At 48.5% G+C, this 19,615-nt stretch overlaps 1 protein-coding gene across 2 annotated transcripts in view; it reads right to left on the reverse strand.

Moving 5' to 3' along the window:
- UBE2H (ubiquitin conjugating enzyme E2 H) overlaps positions 1–17,089 on the reverse strand; it is a 55,636-nt gene extending 38,547 nt beyond the window's left edge. The window contains exon 1 of one of the 2 annotated variants that reach the window (XM_069801486.1): positions 16,787–17,089. In XM_069801486.1, coding sequence (XP_069657587.1) covers positions 16,787–16,839 — 53 coding nt within the window. In that variant the 5' untranslated portion in view covers positions 16,840–17,089. The remainder of the gene's footprint in view (positions 1–16,786) is intronic. The other variant, XM_069801485.1, reaches the window with a different exon arrangement.
- Positions 17,090–19,615: the final 2,526 nt, after the last annotated feature.

Consider the following 19,615-nt stretch of genomic DNA (forward strand, 5'->3'; position numbering starts at 1 on the left):
AGAATAGAGCACAACTGACATTTCTTTGTTACAGAATACTTTGCTACTTGAAGCTCAAGCATTTCTGAGCCTTCCTGGAGCAGGGTTGTTATCTGCTAGTCTTCAAAGAAATGAGTTTTAAAACAATCTCAGAAAACACTTGTATTTCTATAGCATGGGTGTAGGAAATAAAAGCAAACTGAATTTAGAAATTAAGCTAGAGATTAGCACAATTCCCTTGACCTCAAGTAACACAGGGGAAAAGTAATTGTGTGGCTTCAATCCAGACTTCCCACCGCCTGTAACAGTGCAATTTGAAGTAACACACAACACTCTATCAGATACAGGTGTTTGTTTCAGGGTGGATCATACCCCGAGGCACCTGTGGATTTCTGTTCCTTCCAAACCACTTCATTAGAAATACGCTTTTTCAAGAACAAGTTAAATTCTGCTCTTCTGCTGATTCTTGGGTTCAGCAGACAATGCACAGACTGGCTCACTAGCAGGTGGAAAATCATCAGGATGAACATCACCCTTGGGACTGTCTACCTCTTGCCTATGCAAAGGGGCGTACACCGATATGTCCATTAACAAAATGCTGTCATTTACAAGTCTGTTGATACAGCACTCACACTTGTAAGGGCATCTGAAAACAGTGATGGGGAAGCTAAGGGCAGTATGCCTTTTATAGACTGCTTGCAAAACCATGAGGATCAGGTTTGTCCTCTTCTCTGCGCTACAGCAAGGAGTCCTGCCAGAGCCTGCTAGAACATCTGGAGGGATCGGATTTGCTTCTCTCCTCCTTGGTTTTGTTAAAAGGCATCTTAGGAACAATGTTTTAAAGGAACAGCTCAGACAGGATTTTACACACAATGTTGTTGGGTTTTTTTTATCCCAAACAAATGACCTGAAAGACAGAGTAAGAGAGATGACTTTACTCCATATCTGAATCACAGAACCGGTGAAGTTATGACAACCACAACTGCCGTTTCCAACACAGACCGTACACTGTTTTCTGTGAGACCAACGCAGAAAAAAACCCCATGATTTAGGAACAAGCATCTTTCAGACCTTGGTTAAAGCAGCTGAAAATTATAGACACTGTTTTCTTTCTTTCTAGGTCACCTGCAATATAAAGAGAAAACACCAAACAGTCCCACATACCACGAAACTGCAGTTCAGTTTTGCTAAAAGAAAAGGTGTAGGAGCTTCCTGCATGCCACAGTTTTGTACACAAATGCCTACAACAATCCAATATGCCATTGTCATCATTATTAAATCAATCATCCCCTTTATTCTTAGTAAGTAATGAGAGCAATGGGGCACCGTAGCCTATTCAGTTCTTCCTCAATAGACCCCATAAACAGATCCAACATCCCAGTGCTGGCTGTAAACAGACAAGATGCACAAGGCAAGTGGTTTTGCCCCAGCTCTATTTTGTTCAGTCCATTTGGCCATCTGTATTTGAAGTTTTAGTTTATAAAGATGGGTCTATCACTCAGCTTTCTACCTACTCCAAGTCAGGTCGGCTTACACTGTATGTATCAGTCTTGAGAACATACCGATAGATGCACATTTCCAAGGTTAGGCAGAGGGTCAATACATGCTGTTTCCCATCCACCAAGCCACTAACTCTTAACTGCAAACATGGCACAGCTTTGTCAGTTAATCACCAAACCACCTGTAAAACGTTCACTTATCAGCCTTGGAAATTTAAATCAGGCTGGTGCTTCCATTAGTCTCAGCAATTCCTCTTGCGTCCAGCTCCCTATCATTGGCTTTTGCACCAAGAAGTTAAATACTCGCCTGTGAACAAATATTCTTAAAAGTCTCAAGCGCTTCTGAGGGGTTTTTGGCCTTTCCCAAAGGATTAACTGCACAGGATTTTCCTGAAGTTTAAGGTTTAAAGATACATTGTGTTTGAAAGGAAGACATGAAAGAGCCATACTTGGAGACTAACAATGATCCCCACACGAGCTTCCTTGTGCAACGGAAAGGCAAGCTTTAGGGACGCTGCAGAAAGGTTGCCAAGGAAGGAGCCTAACAAAGCATTTGGGGCTTTGTTTGTAGATGCGAATGCACCAGCAGGCCTGAGCTCGCCAGCCATCAACAAAACCGCGGCGAGGCAGAGCCGGGGTGGCACTGGTGCCCAGAATGGAAGGTGCCCTCCCTCACCCTGGGACACCCGCCACGCTGCATTCAGTCATGTCAAATACCTTTTTTTTTTTTTTTTAACAGTTTCCAGACTTTGAAGACCAGGCCTTCGCTCAGCAGCTGCACCAGAAGCAAAAGCAAGTCATCCAGGCTATTCCTCAAGCACCGTGGCTTTCTCTAGCTATGCAAAGCCTCCGATCTTAGCATCTCACAGGAAGGCAGGGGTTTATTAAAGCTGCTCCAGCACAAGCAACACCACCACAATCAGAGGAAGGGGAAAAAAGGTAGTTTTTTTTAAAACATGACCAGCAGAACAGCAGAGGGTGTTGCTGAAACACAGGAACACATAGTCCTCATCGCTGTGGCCCAGCAGTTTCCTCTGAAACCACCTCTGAGCTGTACGGATGGAAGGGCTTGAAAGAGACTGGGAAGTTTTCCTGGAAGGATTTGGAAGGTGCTCTCAGAGCTGGCCATTTTAAAGCTCTTCACAGCAAAGCTTCCTACCCAGAAGAAGCACCAAATCCACTTGGAGAGGGGGACCAGGACAGGAGTTTCCATCTGCTAGAGCCAGGAGCTCCTCATCACCCAGCCCTTTTGCTTCTGATCCAAGAGCTTGTTCTAGCACATCTGCTCAGGCTTAATTATCCCCCTTCCCTCTCAACTCCCTAACGAGATGCACATCAGCTATCTGAAGACAGAGCCCAGGGGAGTTTTACAAATTAGCCATCCCAATTTATGTCCACATATTTCTGGTAGATGCAGGAAGAACACTTGCCTCAAGGTTTCCTGCAGGAATAACAATACGTGAAGTTTGTTACATGGATCAAAAAAACAAGCAGTCAATTTGAAACTGAACTTTGTAATCGAGTTTTGCATACATCACTGTAATACAAGCCACACTATCAATATAAATGCTATTGTTAGACCACTGCTATTCCCAGCTTTTAGACTGTGTTACTGAGCTTTGGAGAGTGAAGGCAGTGCTTTCTTATAATTAGTTAAATTCAGCTGAAACAGAAGATTCCTTGACATCATCTGTTTGGGTCACCATTATAGAAGGGACAAAGGAACACTACTGCAACTGCACTAAAAATTAATTAACACGGTTTAGTCGTTAGTGGGTGCAGCTGCCTGAAAAGTGGGATTTTGTCACTGAGTTTGAAGTATCTCCTCCTTCAGAGATGAGCTGAAAAAAAACCCCCAAAGCTTACACCACTACAGAACAAAAAGCCTGGCGCTGACCTCCGCCAGATGCTCTGAATTACAGGTGACCTCTGGCAGACCCAGCAAGAGTTTCAAAGACACACTTTTATCACAGCCTTCTTTAATAAATCAGAATTAAGCAGACCCAACACACTTTAAGCCATTTTTGATGACAATATTAGTAATCCACAGAAAACCCCCAATTAACCAGTGTGCTACTGCAAATAAACAGAATCCCGAAACCACCAAGGAAGTTAAAGGACAGCTTGGAACTGCAGAACCAGCACATTGTTCCCAGCAGCCTTGAAATTTTCCCTTGTACTGTCAGAATGACTTATTTCCCCCTGCCCTTACTCATCTCTGCCATCTTGACAATTTTAACAGAGATGCGGGGCTCAAAAGAAAGGAGGTGGGAACACTCCCTACTTGAAATGTATTTTAAGGTTAATGAGAAAAGCGCTTCCCCCTTCACTCTGAGCACGAGTTGTTCCTACCCCCCAAACCTGTGCTGATCTCCAGCAGCAACCTGAGTTCAGCAGTCCACAACTTTTGGGCTACGGCCAACGGACACAGGCACAACCAAAAACCGGACAGGCTTCTCCTCTTGGCCACTGGGAGCCACTGTCAACCCTAGATGGGACTCAAGCCCATCATCCACGAGGTGAGAAGCTCCACGTCCTACTACTAGTTCTGCAAACTGCCTGTGCTCTTCCCTACAAGTCCGTCTGCTCTTCATATGGCGTTACTCAGGAACTTTGCAAACAAACATCAACGGTGTCCCTGCTCTGTGTGATTAAAAAGAAAAAGCAGACAAATTTCACCTCTCATCTTTGGCGGATGTATGACCAGTTGTAGGGCATGGCCCATGCAGACAGCCCAGAAATAGGGACCAGGGAGGAGGCTGGATACAAAGCCTCACACTTCTGGCTCATATGCTAAATTTAGTCTAGTCTGGTAATGACCTAAAAACAGTTGATGTGGGTTTCTGTGATGCATGTGGCAGCCTGGTCAGCTTCATGCAGTTCCTAAGAGAAGAACGTGCACACTGCAAAGTCCTGATGGTATTTGAGTGACTCCAGGAGAACCAAATGGTGAAAAGTAGTTATCAATTCACACCTATATACAACAGCTTTGACTGAGCCAAGAGTTTTCAGCTTTTGATCCATCCTCTATCTTGCAAGAATTAGGGGAACATTCTCCCCCTGGGTGTTTTACATGCTCTTGACCACAATTTTTGTGTATTAAGGAAAACTAGCAAGAGAAAACTAACACAAGTGACAAGGCACACTTATCTGCAGAAGCACATAACCTGCCAGCTCAGGACCCTCTTTCCTTGAAGGGGCTTTTCTGCTGTTTGAAGCACCTTGTAAAGGAGAGTAAAAGCCTTCAACATCGTAGCACCATACACCTGAGCATGCAGCCTTTCCCTGGGTGCTCAGCAACAGATCTCCAGCTGCTATCTGAAATAAAACAAAACCTACAGAGGATTATGAAGTTCACCTATCTTAAGACTTGCTTCTTGTGCCTTCCAAATCTGCAGAAAACTGGGAAGAGTTGCACACAGAATATCCTGAAGTGTCCTAATTACACTGAACTTCAGGTAGCAGCAAAGAAACCTGTGACTTTGGAAGCCACTGAGAGGCACAGAGGACAATTTAAGGACTCAATTGCTACTAGCTGCACATATTCCGAGACTCTTTTAAAAAAAACAAAACCAAACCACTCTAATGCAACTCCTGACCCTGAAGAATCCCGTTGCACCCCAGCCACACCAAGCAGGAAGCCCTTGCAAACAGATAAACTGAAGTCCAAAAAAAAAACCAAACCAAAACTACATCAAAAGCAATATTCACCAGCAGACGACTAAAACTTTTGGCTCTAACAAGACAGAGACGCTGGTTCAGACTCAAACTAGCCAGTTATAATATAAGCTCTTCTCATACACGATCCCCACTTGCACAACCAACTTCAGAGAAAAACAGAGCAAAACAGTTTGTAAGGCCCCAAAGCCACGTGTACAACACTGAGAAGAGGCACCAGCAGCACCTGTGCTCTCTCGAGGCACCTTTGCATGGCAGCCTCACATCACTTTCGGTAGGATCCCCACGCAGACAATAACCCCACAGAACACATTTCTTGCTATGACTAAAGAGGCGTAACAGGCAAATCATCTCTGCTTAACCTTGAATCTTTTTCCAATGCATCATGCTGAAGTGACAAAAGATTTTTTTTCTTTTTCCAGAGAACTGACATTTAAAAAGCTACAGCAGGTCAGTGTGAAAGGACAAATTTTCAGCAAGTAGAAGTCACTGTAAAGGTGAGGCAAGGGACCGCACCTGAAGATCTGCACAAATCAACATGTGTCTGCAGGAACCCATGTAAAGCAGCTCAGGAAGAGGAGCTCCCACGTTGGCATTTGATCGCTCCGAATCCGAACACAAGAATCTAATCCTCTAGCTTCAACATACACCGAGAATCAAACACACCCCTCTCCTAAACAATCTATACTCTTTAAATTTGTAAAATTGAGTTCAGCAACAGAGGATGGGCAGATGGTTTAATTGTGCAGTGGTCAATAAGCTTTGCAGGACTGAACATCAAGTTCATTTCAGTGGGTCAGCAAATTTTCTTATTTCTTTCAGAGCATATGCACATTTGTGGCATGCTTTTAAAAGCAAAATAGTGCCTTCTCATGGATGCAAGGGCTGAACATTCCGAGTACATTATTGCTAATCATTTCAATTTTACAATATTTTTTGTTTCATTTGGCAAGATGAAAGTCTCAATACTATAGTGGGGAAATTCAAGCAGTGACCAATACCAAAAATAGGGTTCGCAGTTTAAATAATTTGCTGAAGCCGTGGGGGTATATTTCTTCAATCTTGCACTTAACCACAACTAGTGTTTTAAGATTCCCCCCGTCCCATCCACTAATACTGTGGCTCTTCTCCACGTGTAAAATGCACTGCTTTTGCCTTCTGCAAAGTTATCAGAGCATGGCTATTTACCGGCGAAATCTCCTCCTTCTTGATCCAAACAAGGCAAGTATTTAAACTTACCTTTTCATGGCAACCTTCTGGTCACACTGCCAACATCAAACAAAAGAAAACATGGCAGAAACCATGAAATAATAAAAAAAAAAAAAAAAAGGATTATGACTAACTTATGACTTTCTCAGCAGTTGCAGCACACCAGAATCTGTTTAAATCCACAACCTTGGAGCTTTACACAAAACACAGGAGTTCATTATGGTGTCCACAATTTTTTAAAAAGCGTGAAGCAGCACTAGCTGTAAGCTCACTTGGAGGGTGCAGTCGTTCCTATCAGCCAAAAGAAGGGTGAGTTAACACCTCCTCGCATACCTTCCCTTTCAAGGAACGCAGACTCCAGTAGTGAGTTACAAGGATCTGATTTCTGACATCTCAACTTTTCAGCCGAGCGTAGTCCCCCCTCAGTCTCTCAAAGCCACATTCTTCTCTTGGGATCTAAGCTTACCCCAATAACCATGCACAGATTCCTCCCCTAGGCCAGGAGTATTAAGTTACTTATGATGCCAGGCCTGTTCAACAAAACACCGATCATTTAGCTTCCTTATTTTCACTGCTTCCCTCATTTCACAACTGACACAGTGGCAGGTTGAAAGCCTTAAAAGAAAAAAGAAAAAAAAGTAGGAGGTGGCTTCAGTAGCACCGAGGAGTAAGTCAGTGTAACCATGCTGAGTCACATTGCAGTTAGATTTGACATTTCCAGGATAAGTGCTTCACTCCTAGAAGGGTTGTTTGTTTATTTCAGCTTTGTTTACTTTACAATCCTGTCATACAAATTAGAGTATTACAAAGCAAGGCCATCACCAAAACTTTTGCAGAAATCAGTCCACGAACATGTCGTTCTTGTCCAAGTGACCTGCAACTGCCGCTGCCGAGCGTGAAGTAGATGCCTTCAAATATCACAACACTCCTCTATGGAGGACTGCTCCCAAGTACCATCAACACGGACACATCTCTCATGCAGAACATGAGCTCAGCATGAAAGCAGCCCAGTTATTGTGAGGTTTAAAACTTGCCTTGCTGCTACATGAAACCAGCACCCTGCACACATTCATATTCAGCTGTGCTGGCTTTGAAGATTTGAGGGGGAAGGTCAGTGAGTTTGAATTAATGGTATTAGACGGAAGAAAAACATAACCGGTTTCATTTGCCTTCAGCAGAAAGGAGAGTGTAACAGAGCATTAGCTTCCACCAGCTTCCCCTGATGAAGAAGCTTTCATGGAATGTATCATCAGGGAGAAACCTTTCCCCACCCTTAAAAAGAAATAAAAGAAAGAAAAAGAAGGAAAAAAAAGAAAAACAAAACAAAACTTTCCCCAAACAAAACAGCTTGGAAACAGCCAGGACACAAAGGCAAGTTTTGGACTTCATCTATCACCACCTCCACGCCATGTTCTGTTCCTCCAGGTTCCAAAAGCACCAGGCTCCTCTCAGTGCATATCTCCCAAGGCTGATACTGTGTTTTATAAAGTCAACAGCCCCCCTCCCCAAATGCATTTAAAAGCCAAGCCTGGTTCTTTGCAAAATAAAAAAAGATCTGGCTTCAAACTATTCACACTTGACTGAGCGAGACTTAAAGGAGCAGCTTCATTTGCCCCTAAAACCAAGATGAGTCTTAACTCCTCAACCATGTCCACACTGGTGATCAAATAGCTTTGTAGCACAGTTTTAAAATACCATTTCGATCTAGAAAAACCTTTAAGAGTAAAGTGATTTTCAACCTCTGCTCAGACCTCAGCAGACCACCTGGGTTTATGTTCTCATTCAGCTTTTCTGCTGCAAAAGAACGGGTGTCTTCACCGGACATTCGCCCCTGCCCCGATGTATTGCCTCGCAGCTCCAGAGCACACCTGGTCCTGCCACTGTCAAGACAAAATAAAGCAACAGAGCCCACCAAGAAATGCCAAAGTGCTTAAGTTAATAATTTATCAATCTTTTCAGCTCTGCATCTATTAATCCACCACTCTGGAGGATAATCAGGGACACGCAGGCTCGCTTTAGTACCACACACTGATTTTTACCTTTTTCAGGAGGCATGCTTGACACCTGGGTAAGTACCTGATCCTATCCTAAACCTTGTTTGGTTTTAGTCTAAATCTCACACTTTATGGCCCGTCAGAGTCTCTCTCTCCAGTGCAAACATGCTTAAGCTTACCTTTCAATGTCATACCTTGCTCAGGGGCCAGGAGCAGGCGGACTGGACATTATTCATCCTCTCTCAATACCATTCATTCATTATGCATACCACTACTTCATCCCCTCTTGTTCACCTCCATTCGAATATAGTCTGTCCCAATACAGTCATTATAAAAGGTCCACAGACGACTGACTAGAAACAATCAGCTGTTACACGGAGAGTACCCAGGCAGTTGGGAAGGCAGCAATGATTTGCACATCTGTAATTTACATGCTAAGTCCCCCACCACTGCTCTCGCAGGAGAGAGCACTCAAGGCCAGGTGAAAAGCCCACTGGAATTTGGAAATAATGCAAAATTTATCTAACAATCAGCTGCCAGCTTTTAACCTCAACCTTTCACAGGGGATGACAAATGCCTCCAGGGTTAAGCTCCCCTAAAGGGCAGCAACTGTCATAAATGCAGACTTTTCCTAACAACAACAATAACACAAATTTAAAACATTCATTTTTAAGGGAGTATCACAAAAAAGAATTTAAGCCAGCTACAGCCAGATAGTGCAAAACATTTCAGAATAATCCACCCAGACACTCTGTTTGTACAATCTCAAAGAAAACATTTTATGCTTCTTTCTTCTAGCATTTAGTCCAAGGAAAGGAGCACCAGTAAAATGCAGTCATTTCTGGAAACCAGCATTTGACCCTCTGAAAATGGCTATCCCTTCCTCACAATGAGTCACGAATATCTGGAAGTCTACACCACCTCCTGCACTTTCCTGTATGTGGATCATGCAGAATATACAGGCATGCTCTGTAATTCACAGTTCAAAAGGTATTAATGTTGACAGACCACCACCACCTCAGTTTAAAAACGATACACGCAGATCCAGCCCTCTACCTGATTTGAAACACCTAAATGCCAAGAAAATGGACTGTGAGTGATTTGGCTTCTCTTGCAAGGCTGAATCAATTTGCTCCAGGGAATAAGTCAAATGATTTAAGACTAGGGACAGCTCCTAGAAGCTGCAATGGTAAAAAAAAAAAAAAAAATTTAAAAAAAAAAGTATCTTAGTCCTGAATCCAGTACCAGCCCCAGTTTGCTGAGAATCATTAATGGCTATACAAGCCCAAGAGGCAGTGAAATCACCTTTTTCCAAGAGACTAAATCCACCCTCAATCTCAGACAGATCATTATCAGAGAGTCTGAGGAACTGGAAGAAGATGGAGACTGAAGATGAGGAGATAGCATTTAGAGGTGAGTGGTGACAAGGCCGAAGGGACTGAGCAGGGACAGGAGAGGAAAGAGCTTGGTGAAGACTAAGCAGAGATTGCCTTAGTCATGAGTAAGTGCTTGTACTTCTCTGCAACGGCTGACCAGTATTCAGTGTGTATCAGCATCAAGGGACAAACAATTCTGAACATCCCAAGAAGGTGGGAAAAAGGAATAAAAAATTAATACAGAGAAAAAAAAAAAGTGAAAACCGCATGGTTCTGCCAGCAATAAAACTAACTCAGACCATTTCCCTGGGATGTGGTAGAAGATCCATCACATAGGGCGTTTTCTAATGGTGAGGGCAGTTTGTCCGCAAGCTCCCTGCTAGAATCGACAGGCACCGGCACACAGGCTGCATGACCTAGTAGAAACTAGAGATGGCAAGGTCGTATGATTCTTCAGTCACGCGAGCTCTATTTTGGTGAAGAAAAACAAAGAGCAACGCTCTATGTTCATTATTCCAGAAATACATGGACAAAATCCACAGGGAAATGGAGGGAAGCTGAATGCACACAATAAGACACACAATGAAACACTGAACTCCTATATGCACACCCACATATATAATTCACATTCAATATTAAAAAAATGTTATTCAGCAATCTCTCATCTTTGCTGCCAGAATAATGTCCAGAACTGCAGGAGAGCAAAGCAGAAAATTCAGACACCTCTCCCTCAGCATCACATCACCTCTAATTTAAGCAGACAGTAAAACGGATAGCTATTTGGCTAGGAACCCACTCCATACGGGAGCCTGTCGCTTTAACTGTGGGCACTTTCCTGCCTTAACAAGAACCTGTTATGTGTTTATCCTAGTTATGACTCCAATTAAATCACAGTTTAAGAAGGGCACCAAGTACCAACAGGTGCTGACAACATTAAGTTATACTGCAACCAGCAATCGCTCTAAGCTGGGGTGGTTTCAGATGCACCCTTCCCAACAGCCGAACTCCTGCTGCTTTACCTTGCTTGAAGAAAAAAAATGTAAGAAAACAATCAGGGAGAAAAAGTCTATAAGGACTCTCAGTTTAAGCACTCCTTTGCTTTTGCTTGCAACAAGATACAGGACAGGGAAGGGCAGAAGGGTCCAAGACCAGGACCCTGTCCAAGAAGTGAAAGCCTGTGCAGCGAGCTGTCCCTTCGGGAGGAGGGCAGGATTGCCAACCACCACCTCTGCCCTCAGGCAGCCCCCCTTGTCCTCAGGCATCACACCTGGCTGCCGGCATTCGCACAGAGGCAGCAAACCTGGAACCTCCAAGGAGCAAGCTACCACCACCACCTTCATCCCAGAGCGATCCAGCGGCGAGGTGCGAGCTCCGCGCGCGCCCAACCCTCCAAAGGAGACGCTCGGCACCTGCAGGATTTACTCCCTCGGCTTCCAGATTAACAGTCTGCTCAACCTGCTCCAGGTGCAACAGGTAGGCACAAGGTAAGACAGCAATTAAGCATGTATTTGAAGGAGCAATTAATTAATGTTATTCTAAAAGCAAATTAAGAAAACACTCTGAAAGAGCACACCTCTGCTTTCCATGAGCTCAAGAGAGGAAGGCAGCAGCACAACACGGGTCAGCTCCTCCTGCTTGCCACTCAGATATCAACAAAGCAAGCATCCAGCAACCTCAAGGCTTTGCTTACAAGCTTTTCATAAGATTGGTTTTTATGTTTTTTTAAAAAGAACATAATTTTAATGCCAGTGCACAGCGATAATGCAAGGACAAAACACAAGCTGTACTTACATGAAGATTAAATGTAGTATTTCCCTGGCAAATGAAACAATACAGAGCCTCATCAGGGGGCATCTTCTCCTTAATCCTACATATTAAGACTTTAAAGGGTTTGCAAGATTCGCAGCCATGCGCGAAGCTAACGTTATTGGCTGCTGCTGCTAAGAAATGTTGAACACGTGGGAGTGCACTCAGCGAGACGCATTTCCAAAAGCTTGCCGGGATTGTAAGATAGTCATGATGACACTTAAAAACAATCACCTACTACAAATCCAAGCCTGCCTAGATCACAGTATAGCTTCACTAGAAAAGACAGAAGAAATATCAAGCACACCCTTCTAGGCAGAGCAGCAGAAAGGAGAGCAGGGACACCATTTTACAAGGCAAGCCACTTGTTTTACTGAAATCCTGCATGCACTTTTTTTTTTTTTTTAAACCGTTACTACAAAGAAACAGCCTCCACAATTTGTTTGATCAGCGTTTAGTAATCTAATACCAGTTTAGTCTTAAGAACTGGGTACCATAAGCATAATCCTAAAGATGACTGCCATACTATTCAGAATACCAAAATCATCGCTCAGAGTCTGGGGAATGAGATGGAGAAATAGTTAAAATTACCCAAATGCAGAGCAATACAAAGGCTTTATTTTTCTTATTTTAAATAGGGCCAGAATGTCAAGCTAGAACAGGCACTCTACTCCAAGCCATCTTAACCAAATTCATATTCCACAGCTTAATCTCAATGACCGTCGTAATTATATGATTAAGCAGGTGCACTGCGCTTTCAGGTCTGTTCGACAAGCCCAAGCTTCAATAGCCTCCGCGATCAAACTGACAAGGCAACAATGGAAGAGTGAACTTACAGTTCCAGCCAAGAGCCCGTCCTTTCGGGGGAAAAAAATCCAGCCGCCAGCAAAGACGCCACATTCAGCTCTAAAAGCAGCAAGATGACACCCTTGAAAGTTGTCATTTAGGCAACAAAGATGATTTATTTATTTTTTTCCTCTAGCTGGTTTGGCATTGGCAGAACGATCCATGGATTTAAAGTTCTTCTAACGGCAGGTAGCACTATACATTGAGCTGCATTTAACTGGATTTTATTTATAAGCCACAACCTGTGCCAGCATTTCTGACTGCTTTGGGGGAAGGGGGGGCTCTCCCAGTTCTGAAACGGGGCCGTTGCCACATCTTTGTGCGTTTTGAAGTACCACCATGCGATTACCCTCATCCCTGGAGACCTCATTAAAACAGAGCCCCAGAAGTAGAGCAGAGAGAAGTATAGCATGACATTTGAAAATTTACATTCTGACTTGTAAAAGTTTCCAGAAATGTCTATCCTTTAAAAAAAAAATAAAAAATCAACAACAAAACACCACCAAACCCTACCAAAACAAGACATTCCAGCACACATGCTCTTCCCCTGGGGACAGGCCAAAGAGAACAAAGCCACGTGACCGTCGTATTGCTCAACGCAACTCTTGGAAGGTGTTCAAGTAGGATGATAAGTGCAGTGTAAGCCTATAATGAACATAAAAAGGAATTTATCCCAAATGTAAACTGTGTCCTACCCTTTGCCTCAGCCGATCTCAGTGGAGCAAACATGGGGAGTTTTGCAATTACAAAATACTCCGCAGGTAAACTAAGGAGCTTTGTACCTTTATTCTCCTTGACTCAGGATGAGCCTAAAATTAGAAGGGAGTGCAACGCTCCTTGTATTACGCTCCCCGGTAGCTCCAACACGCGTTACAAACGTTCAGCTCTGTAAACTGGTCGGAACAGGGAGATTCAAATGAAGCTGGGCACTATTTATAATTCCTTTCATGCACAGAACAGGGTGACACTTCCCTTTTCCAGCTCCGATGCTTAAAAATAGAGCTCGGGGACTACAACCCAGCCAGGAGCATCTATCCACAAAAGGAGGAAAATAAATCAGCACAAAATAAACTCCTGTCCAAGGGGAGGCTGCAAACAGCTCGCCCTGGAGCGTCCGCGTTGCTCCCCGGCGCAGAACAATAAACCCCGTCTCGGAACCGTCGCAGCCGACGGCCAACCACCCCGCGGTCTTGGGTGGTGGCGGTGGGGGGGCTTCGGGGTGCTGGGGTGTATTCCCCCATGGGTGTAAACACCAGGGCTGGGGCACCCCATCAGCTGCTGGCTCGCTCCGCCCCGGTCCTGGTTTCCGGGTAGTAACAGAGCAGCCAATCCGCGGAGTTGCGAGCTCTGCCCGAGGCCTCTTGCCTGCAAAACACGGCTCCAAGGCCGGCAGCTCACCCAAAAGCTGGAGGAAACGGCGGATGGAATCCCCACCACCACCCCCAGTTCTGGCATCCCAAAGTCCCCAGGGTGGGGATGTCTGGGCTGGGGGCTACCTGAAGAAGCCTAGCCTTGAGCATTTTCCCGACAGGCCCGTGGGATACCCCTGCGAGTCCAAGCCACCGGGGAGCAGGTCCCCGAGGTGTTTTGGGGGGCACGGAGCCTTCCTGCAAAGCCGTGCTCGCAGGTGGGGTGCAGGCAGTGCCCCCCCCCCCACCTCTGCGGGTACACGGGTCATGCAGGAAACTTCAGCAAGCGTGGTGGGGGGCAGCAGCCCCCCAAGAGGGGAGGAAGGCAGCGTGGCTCCCCGCTGCAGGCCCTTCCCCAGCGTTTGCACAACATTGCGAGCGATCCGTAGAGAAACAATGAGTGACTCAGAGTTTCAGCACATAATCGTCCAGGCGATTATTAAACATCAGTTCGACACATTAACGCACACACACAGAGCTCTGCCCTCCCTCCAGCCCCAGAGAGCCGAGCAACCTCTCCCTTTCCCTGCTCACAAAGAGGCATCCACAAAAGGACACGGACGTGTTAGGATTGAAAATAGGAATAATAAAAAGACCCCACTCGGCTCCTAAACCTGTCAGAGCAGGAGAAGGCAGCAGTGTTATTCACTCTGGCCATCACCCCCTCCCTACTCAAAAAGGTAGCCCTTGGCAGGCCATAAATCTGTGCCATTATTCTCCATCGGAGACACGAAAAGGGGCTGAAAAGGGAAACTGTAATGAAAATGGCAGCAAAAAGGGGAAAAAAAAAAAAAAAAGAAAACACAACACAACAACAAAACCCTGGAGCTCTGGGGAGGAGCAGCCTTCAAGTACATTCCTTCAGACAAGCCCTCTCTCCTTTGGTCACCACCAAGACCCTCCTCGCTCCCACGTCTCAAACCAGACCCTTATTTCCGATCAGCTTTCAGAGAAGAAGATTCCCCAGGGAAGCGTCTCGGGAGCCTGGGCCTAGCCAGCTGCGCTCACCCCGGGCAGGCGAGGCAAGTCAGGCAGACAAACAAAAAAAGGCTGGGGAGGGAGGAGTGGTGAGGAGAGTCATCTGACACATCCAACTTCCTAAGTTTGTTGTCTGCAGGAGACAGACCGCTCTAACCCTCGCCCCTCAAGACACCGGGAAGGCTGCACCGACAATAACAAGAGCATCGCTTTTGGAAAAGCCTTGGGTTTCTTTTGTCAGGGGGGAGAAAGCGAACGGAGCGGAAACTACCCAGTGTTGGGAGGAATGCCAGATACTCGGGGCTTTCTACCTACCACCACACAGCCTGGCTGCCACTAGAAATACAGAGCGAGGGGAACCACTTCAGGAAAACCTGCTCTTTGTCTCCTAAAATGCTGCGATCGCTGGAGATGCTGGCTATGAACCGAACAAAAAGGGGGAGGGAAAAAAAAAAGGAAAAAAAAGAGAGGGGGAGGGGAAAGGGAAGGGAGAGCAGCAGCAGATCAGGTTGGGCCTCGGCCCCTCTCTGGCCCAGACCTCTTTCCAGACTATCCCTAAGAAAGATTTTATCCCCCCCCCTTCCCCCCCCCCAATAAACAGCTGGAATTCCCGACCCTCCTCCCGGTGCGATTAAGCATCGATCGCAATTGGTGTTCGGCAGAGTATGACATGTGTGTAACTTTAAACCCCTGGATAAAAATAGCTCCGATTCAAGCATGATTGGTAGTCATTTCCTATTTGCTTAAAAACAAGACGAAAAATATACGAAGAGCAGCTTTGCAGAGAGAAACGCGCAGGCTGAACGTCAAACAGAAGTTTCCTTCGATAAGCCACCCTCACGCCACAAACAGGAGTGGTGCTGCTCCTCCCTCCCCCCCTCCAAAAAAACCCACCAAATCCAAGTAAGTTTGTTTATCTCTCTCTGGAAACTAAATCAGACCTGTTTCTCGATCCCTCGACACCACCAAGTTAGAGCCACCAGACCTGAGTCGTGCTGAGGGAGGTCAGGCACGTTCAGTCAACAGAGCTGAAAAAACATTTCAGCCACTCTTGTCATTTCTACCCCCTCTCGGCACACACAGCCACCTTGTAAACAAAAACTATTAATAAAACAATCCTAGAACCAAATTCCCAATGATATTTTTCAATGCCACCCACACTCCAGACAGAGAGAAAAAAGGATTTACCATCCTGTAAAAGGCCAAGAATAAAAATAAGGTGGAAAAATATAAACAGATTTATCACGGAACAGCAAGGGGGGGGGAATAAAAATAATAAAGCCTAACCCAACCTGGAGCGTTACATAAACGGGACCTTTTGCGAGACAGGCTGTGGGCCCTGGCACCCTTCACCCACCCCCCAGTTCACCCAGCCACGGGTCTGCTGCGAGCCAGTCCCCGGGGGGGGAAGGGGGGGGAGCCGCTCCCCCCCCAAATTAAATCCCTAAGCCGGCACCAGAAGCTTCGTGAACCGCAGGCTGAAATCAGGGAGTAAATAATAATAAACACCACAAAAGCCTTTCTTTGGGCTGTGGCTTCTGGGGCTGCTCTCCCCTTCCTCACCCTCCCCCAGCAGCTGGGCCGCAGGCCAGGGCAGGAAAGGGGGGGGCGCAGGGCACCCAGGCTGAAGGGAGGGGGGGCCCTTCACCAAGGGGGGGGTGTTACTTGCAGGGACACCCCCAGAGCACCCAGCCGGTGGCTGTCAAGCCACAGAGGGGGCTAAACCCCCCTCAAAATAAGGGAAGAGTGGCGCGGGGGGGGGGGGGGGGAGGTTAGGCCTCGCCGCCAGTAAGGGGGGGCCCTCACCCCACGGAGGGGGGGGGCAGGTCCAACCCCCAGCTCTAGGGAGAGGCCTAGGCCCGGCCTCAGAAAGGGGCGCTGCCCGGGGGGGGGTCCCCGGTGCCCTCCCCCCCCCCGGTGCAGGCCCGACCGAGGAGGCGTGCTCGCCCCCCCCGGGCCTGCCGGCGGAGGGTGGAGAGTTAGCGGGGGGGGGGTTGGTGCGGGAAGGATACAGCTTGACCACGTCGGTGTCCATCCGCCTCTTGCCCGGGCTGGGGGAGGACATGGTGGCCGCGGCCGCCCCCGGTGCTCCGGGCGGGTTGTCAGCGCCACCGCCGCCGCCGCTACCGACGACGACCGGGGACGCCCGGCACCGAGGGGAGCGGGGGGGCGCCGGGCTCCGAGCCGCTGGGACCCCCCCCGCCGCCGCCGCCGCCGCCGCCGCCGCCCTCCTGCTGTGGTGGTGCCGGTGCCGCCCCCCCCTTCTTCTTCTTCTTCTTCTTCTTCTTCCTCCTCCTCCTCCTCCTCCGCCCCGCTCCGCCGCCGCCGCCTCGCGCTCCCTCAGCCGCGAGCCCCGCTCCGGTCGCCTCTGCCGGAGCCTCTCTCTGGACCCCTGACGTCACCCGCAGTGACCTCACCGCCCCTTCACCGTCGCCATTGGTTGCGCCGGCAAACGCCGCGCCGGACCCGCCCCGCCCCCCTGCGGTACGCCGGGAGTTGTAGTGAGGGGAAGGAGAGCGTCGGAGGGGAACGCGGGTTCGAGACCCCGCAGGGGACGCAGCGCAGGTGTGTCGTCGTCGTCGTCGTCCCCCCGCCCCACGACGTCAAAGCGAGGTGGCCAGCGTCACCTGGGAGAAGCCACCATTGAACCCAAACGCCCCCCCACCCCTTCCTTCCTCCCCCGGGATTACAAACCGGGCCAGGCCTCGCAAGCACGAGTCACCGCGCCGGCTTTCCGGTGCGACACCGGCAAAGCATTTCCCGGTGCCTCAGTTTACCCAACCGGAGGGGGCAGGTACCCGCCAGCGCCCCGGAGGTGACAGCGGGGCGCGTGACGATGGCGATAATGGGCATCTTTCAAGCCGGCGGGGCTCTGGCGTGGCAACTCCACGCCCGGAGCGGACATCCCGCATTCCTGACCCCGGCATCAACCCAAAAAATTTGCCCCAACGCTTCCTCCCCGCGCAGGGAGGAGATGCAGCCGATGAACCCCCAAAAGTCTGAGCAAATGGGTAACCTCACCCCACAGGTGTGTGCATGGCGGGGGGGTGATCGCCATTTAATGCCCCAATGCACCCCTCGAGCCCCGAGTCAGGCTGGAGCAGAAGGTAACGCACCGAGGGGGGTCGGATCCACACTCCGGGTGAGCTACGCTGGGGAGAATTTGGAGGTGGGGGCAAAGGGGAACAGGATTATATTGAGCAACCAGTTCCAAGCGACTGGGAGAACAGGAAGGGGAAAAGCAGACTTTTCTCTTATTTCATTAAATCCTTGTAGTATTTCATCTGTGTAATACCATAGTTTTGTGACAGGGATAATTTTAGGGTAACAGGGACTATGATAGCATCCTGTCCCTTTTGGGATGCCTTAAGACCACTCTTGCAGCACCCAGACCCTTGTATGTGGGTGCACAGGGGATTTAGGGGGGGGGCCCTCTGAGCCCTCATGGGTCTAAAAATGGAGGTGCATGGGTGGTCGCTGGCCTTGGCCCACCCTGGCATGGGGACAGTGTTGTCCCTGCCATGGGTGCACCCCATGGTTTGTGGGGTGGTTCACTGACCATGGTGGGGACGGGCAGACAAAGTGGAGATGAGGGGAAGGGGAGGGCAAGGGGGGTGTCGGAAGCCATGGGGAATAGGGGAGATGTGGGGAGTAGGGGGAAACATGGGGAGCTGCAGGAAAACCATTGGAAATGGGGGAGCCATGGGGAGCCAGAGGAGTTCTGAGGAGCAGCGGAGCTACAGGGACCCATAGCAAGATGTGGGTAGCTATAAGGAGTGGGGGGAGCTATGGGGGACAAGGGGAACCAGGGGGAACCATGGGGAGGGGACTGTTGGGGACAAGGGGATCTGTGGGTCCACACAGCTGGGGAAGGGGTTCCTCCATGCCCTGCTGCAGAGCCCAGCCAATGCCCAGCCCATCCTCACCTTTTTGGGGCTGGGGGTACTCAGGGTAGGAGGGGGGTGACACCCCCATCTCCACCCCAAGTCCCAGCCCAGCATAGCCATGGGGTGAAGCAGCTCCTCATTAAGGCCACACAATTAGGACCCTCTTAGAAAGGAAGGTGACCTACCCAAACTCAAGCCCTGCTGCTCCATAGGGGGCTTCCTGCCAGCACCCACCCAAGAAGCTGGCAGGTAAAGGGTGTCTCCCAGAAGAAGCCCCCCGGGTAGTCAGGTGCACCCCCAAGTTTTGGGGTTCAGTGAGAGCAGGGATCAGCCCTGACCCAGGCAGCCTCTGCCTTCCCAGGCACAGGGTGGCCAGAAAATGCCCCAAAGGGGATGGGGCAAGATGAGACACAGAAGAAACCCCAGAGCTGGTGCTGGCAAACCAAGGCAGAGGCTCCTCCTCCAAAGGGAGTTCCTTTGCTTCCCCCCCCCTCCCCAAAAAAGGGAATTACATGTCCCTGTGCCTTCACCCATGTGCATGTGACTGCAGCAGACCTGGGGTGATGAGGTCCAGCCCTCCCCAAAGCCCCTTCCCCAACATCCTCAAGGATGGAGACAACAGATCAGGGTCTCCCTTCTTGGCTTCTTCTCCCCCTTCCACAGGGACAAGTCCCTCCCCCTTAACGCACCTCTTCCCGGGTTTTGGCTGCAACCCAGCCTCCCCCTGCACTCCGGCCCAGGTGATTTATCACCTCGGAGAAGCTATCAGCCCTCAACTAAGGGCAGCTCATTGCCACAGCAGATGCTGGCAGGCATAGGGGTACGAGGCCAGGGGTATGTCTGCGTGTACACGGCAAAGAGCCCGCATCAGGCAGGGAAGACAGCAAAACGAGGAATGGGAAACAGGAGAGGGAGGCAGCTGGACACTAATCCCACAAAGACAAGCATCCTGAG

This window comes from Haliaeetus albicilla, chromosome 14 (assembly GCF_947461875.1).
Source record: "Haliaeetus albicilla chromosome 14, bHalAlb1.1, whole genome shotgun sequence".
In the NCBI taxonomy this organism is placed as follows: Eukaryota; Metazoa; Chordata; class Aves; order Accipitriformes; family Accipitridae; genus Haliaeetus; species Haliaeetus albicilla.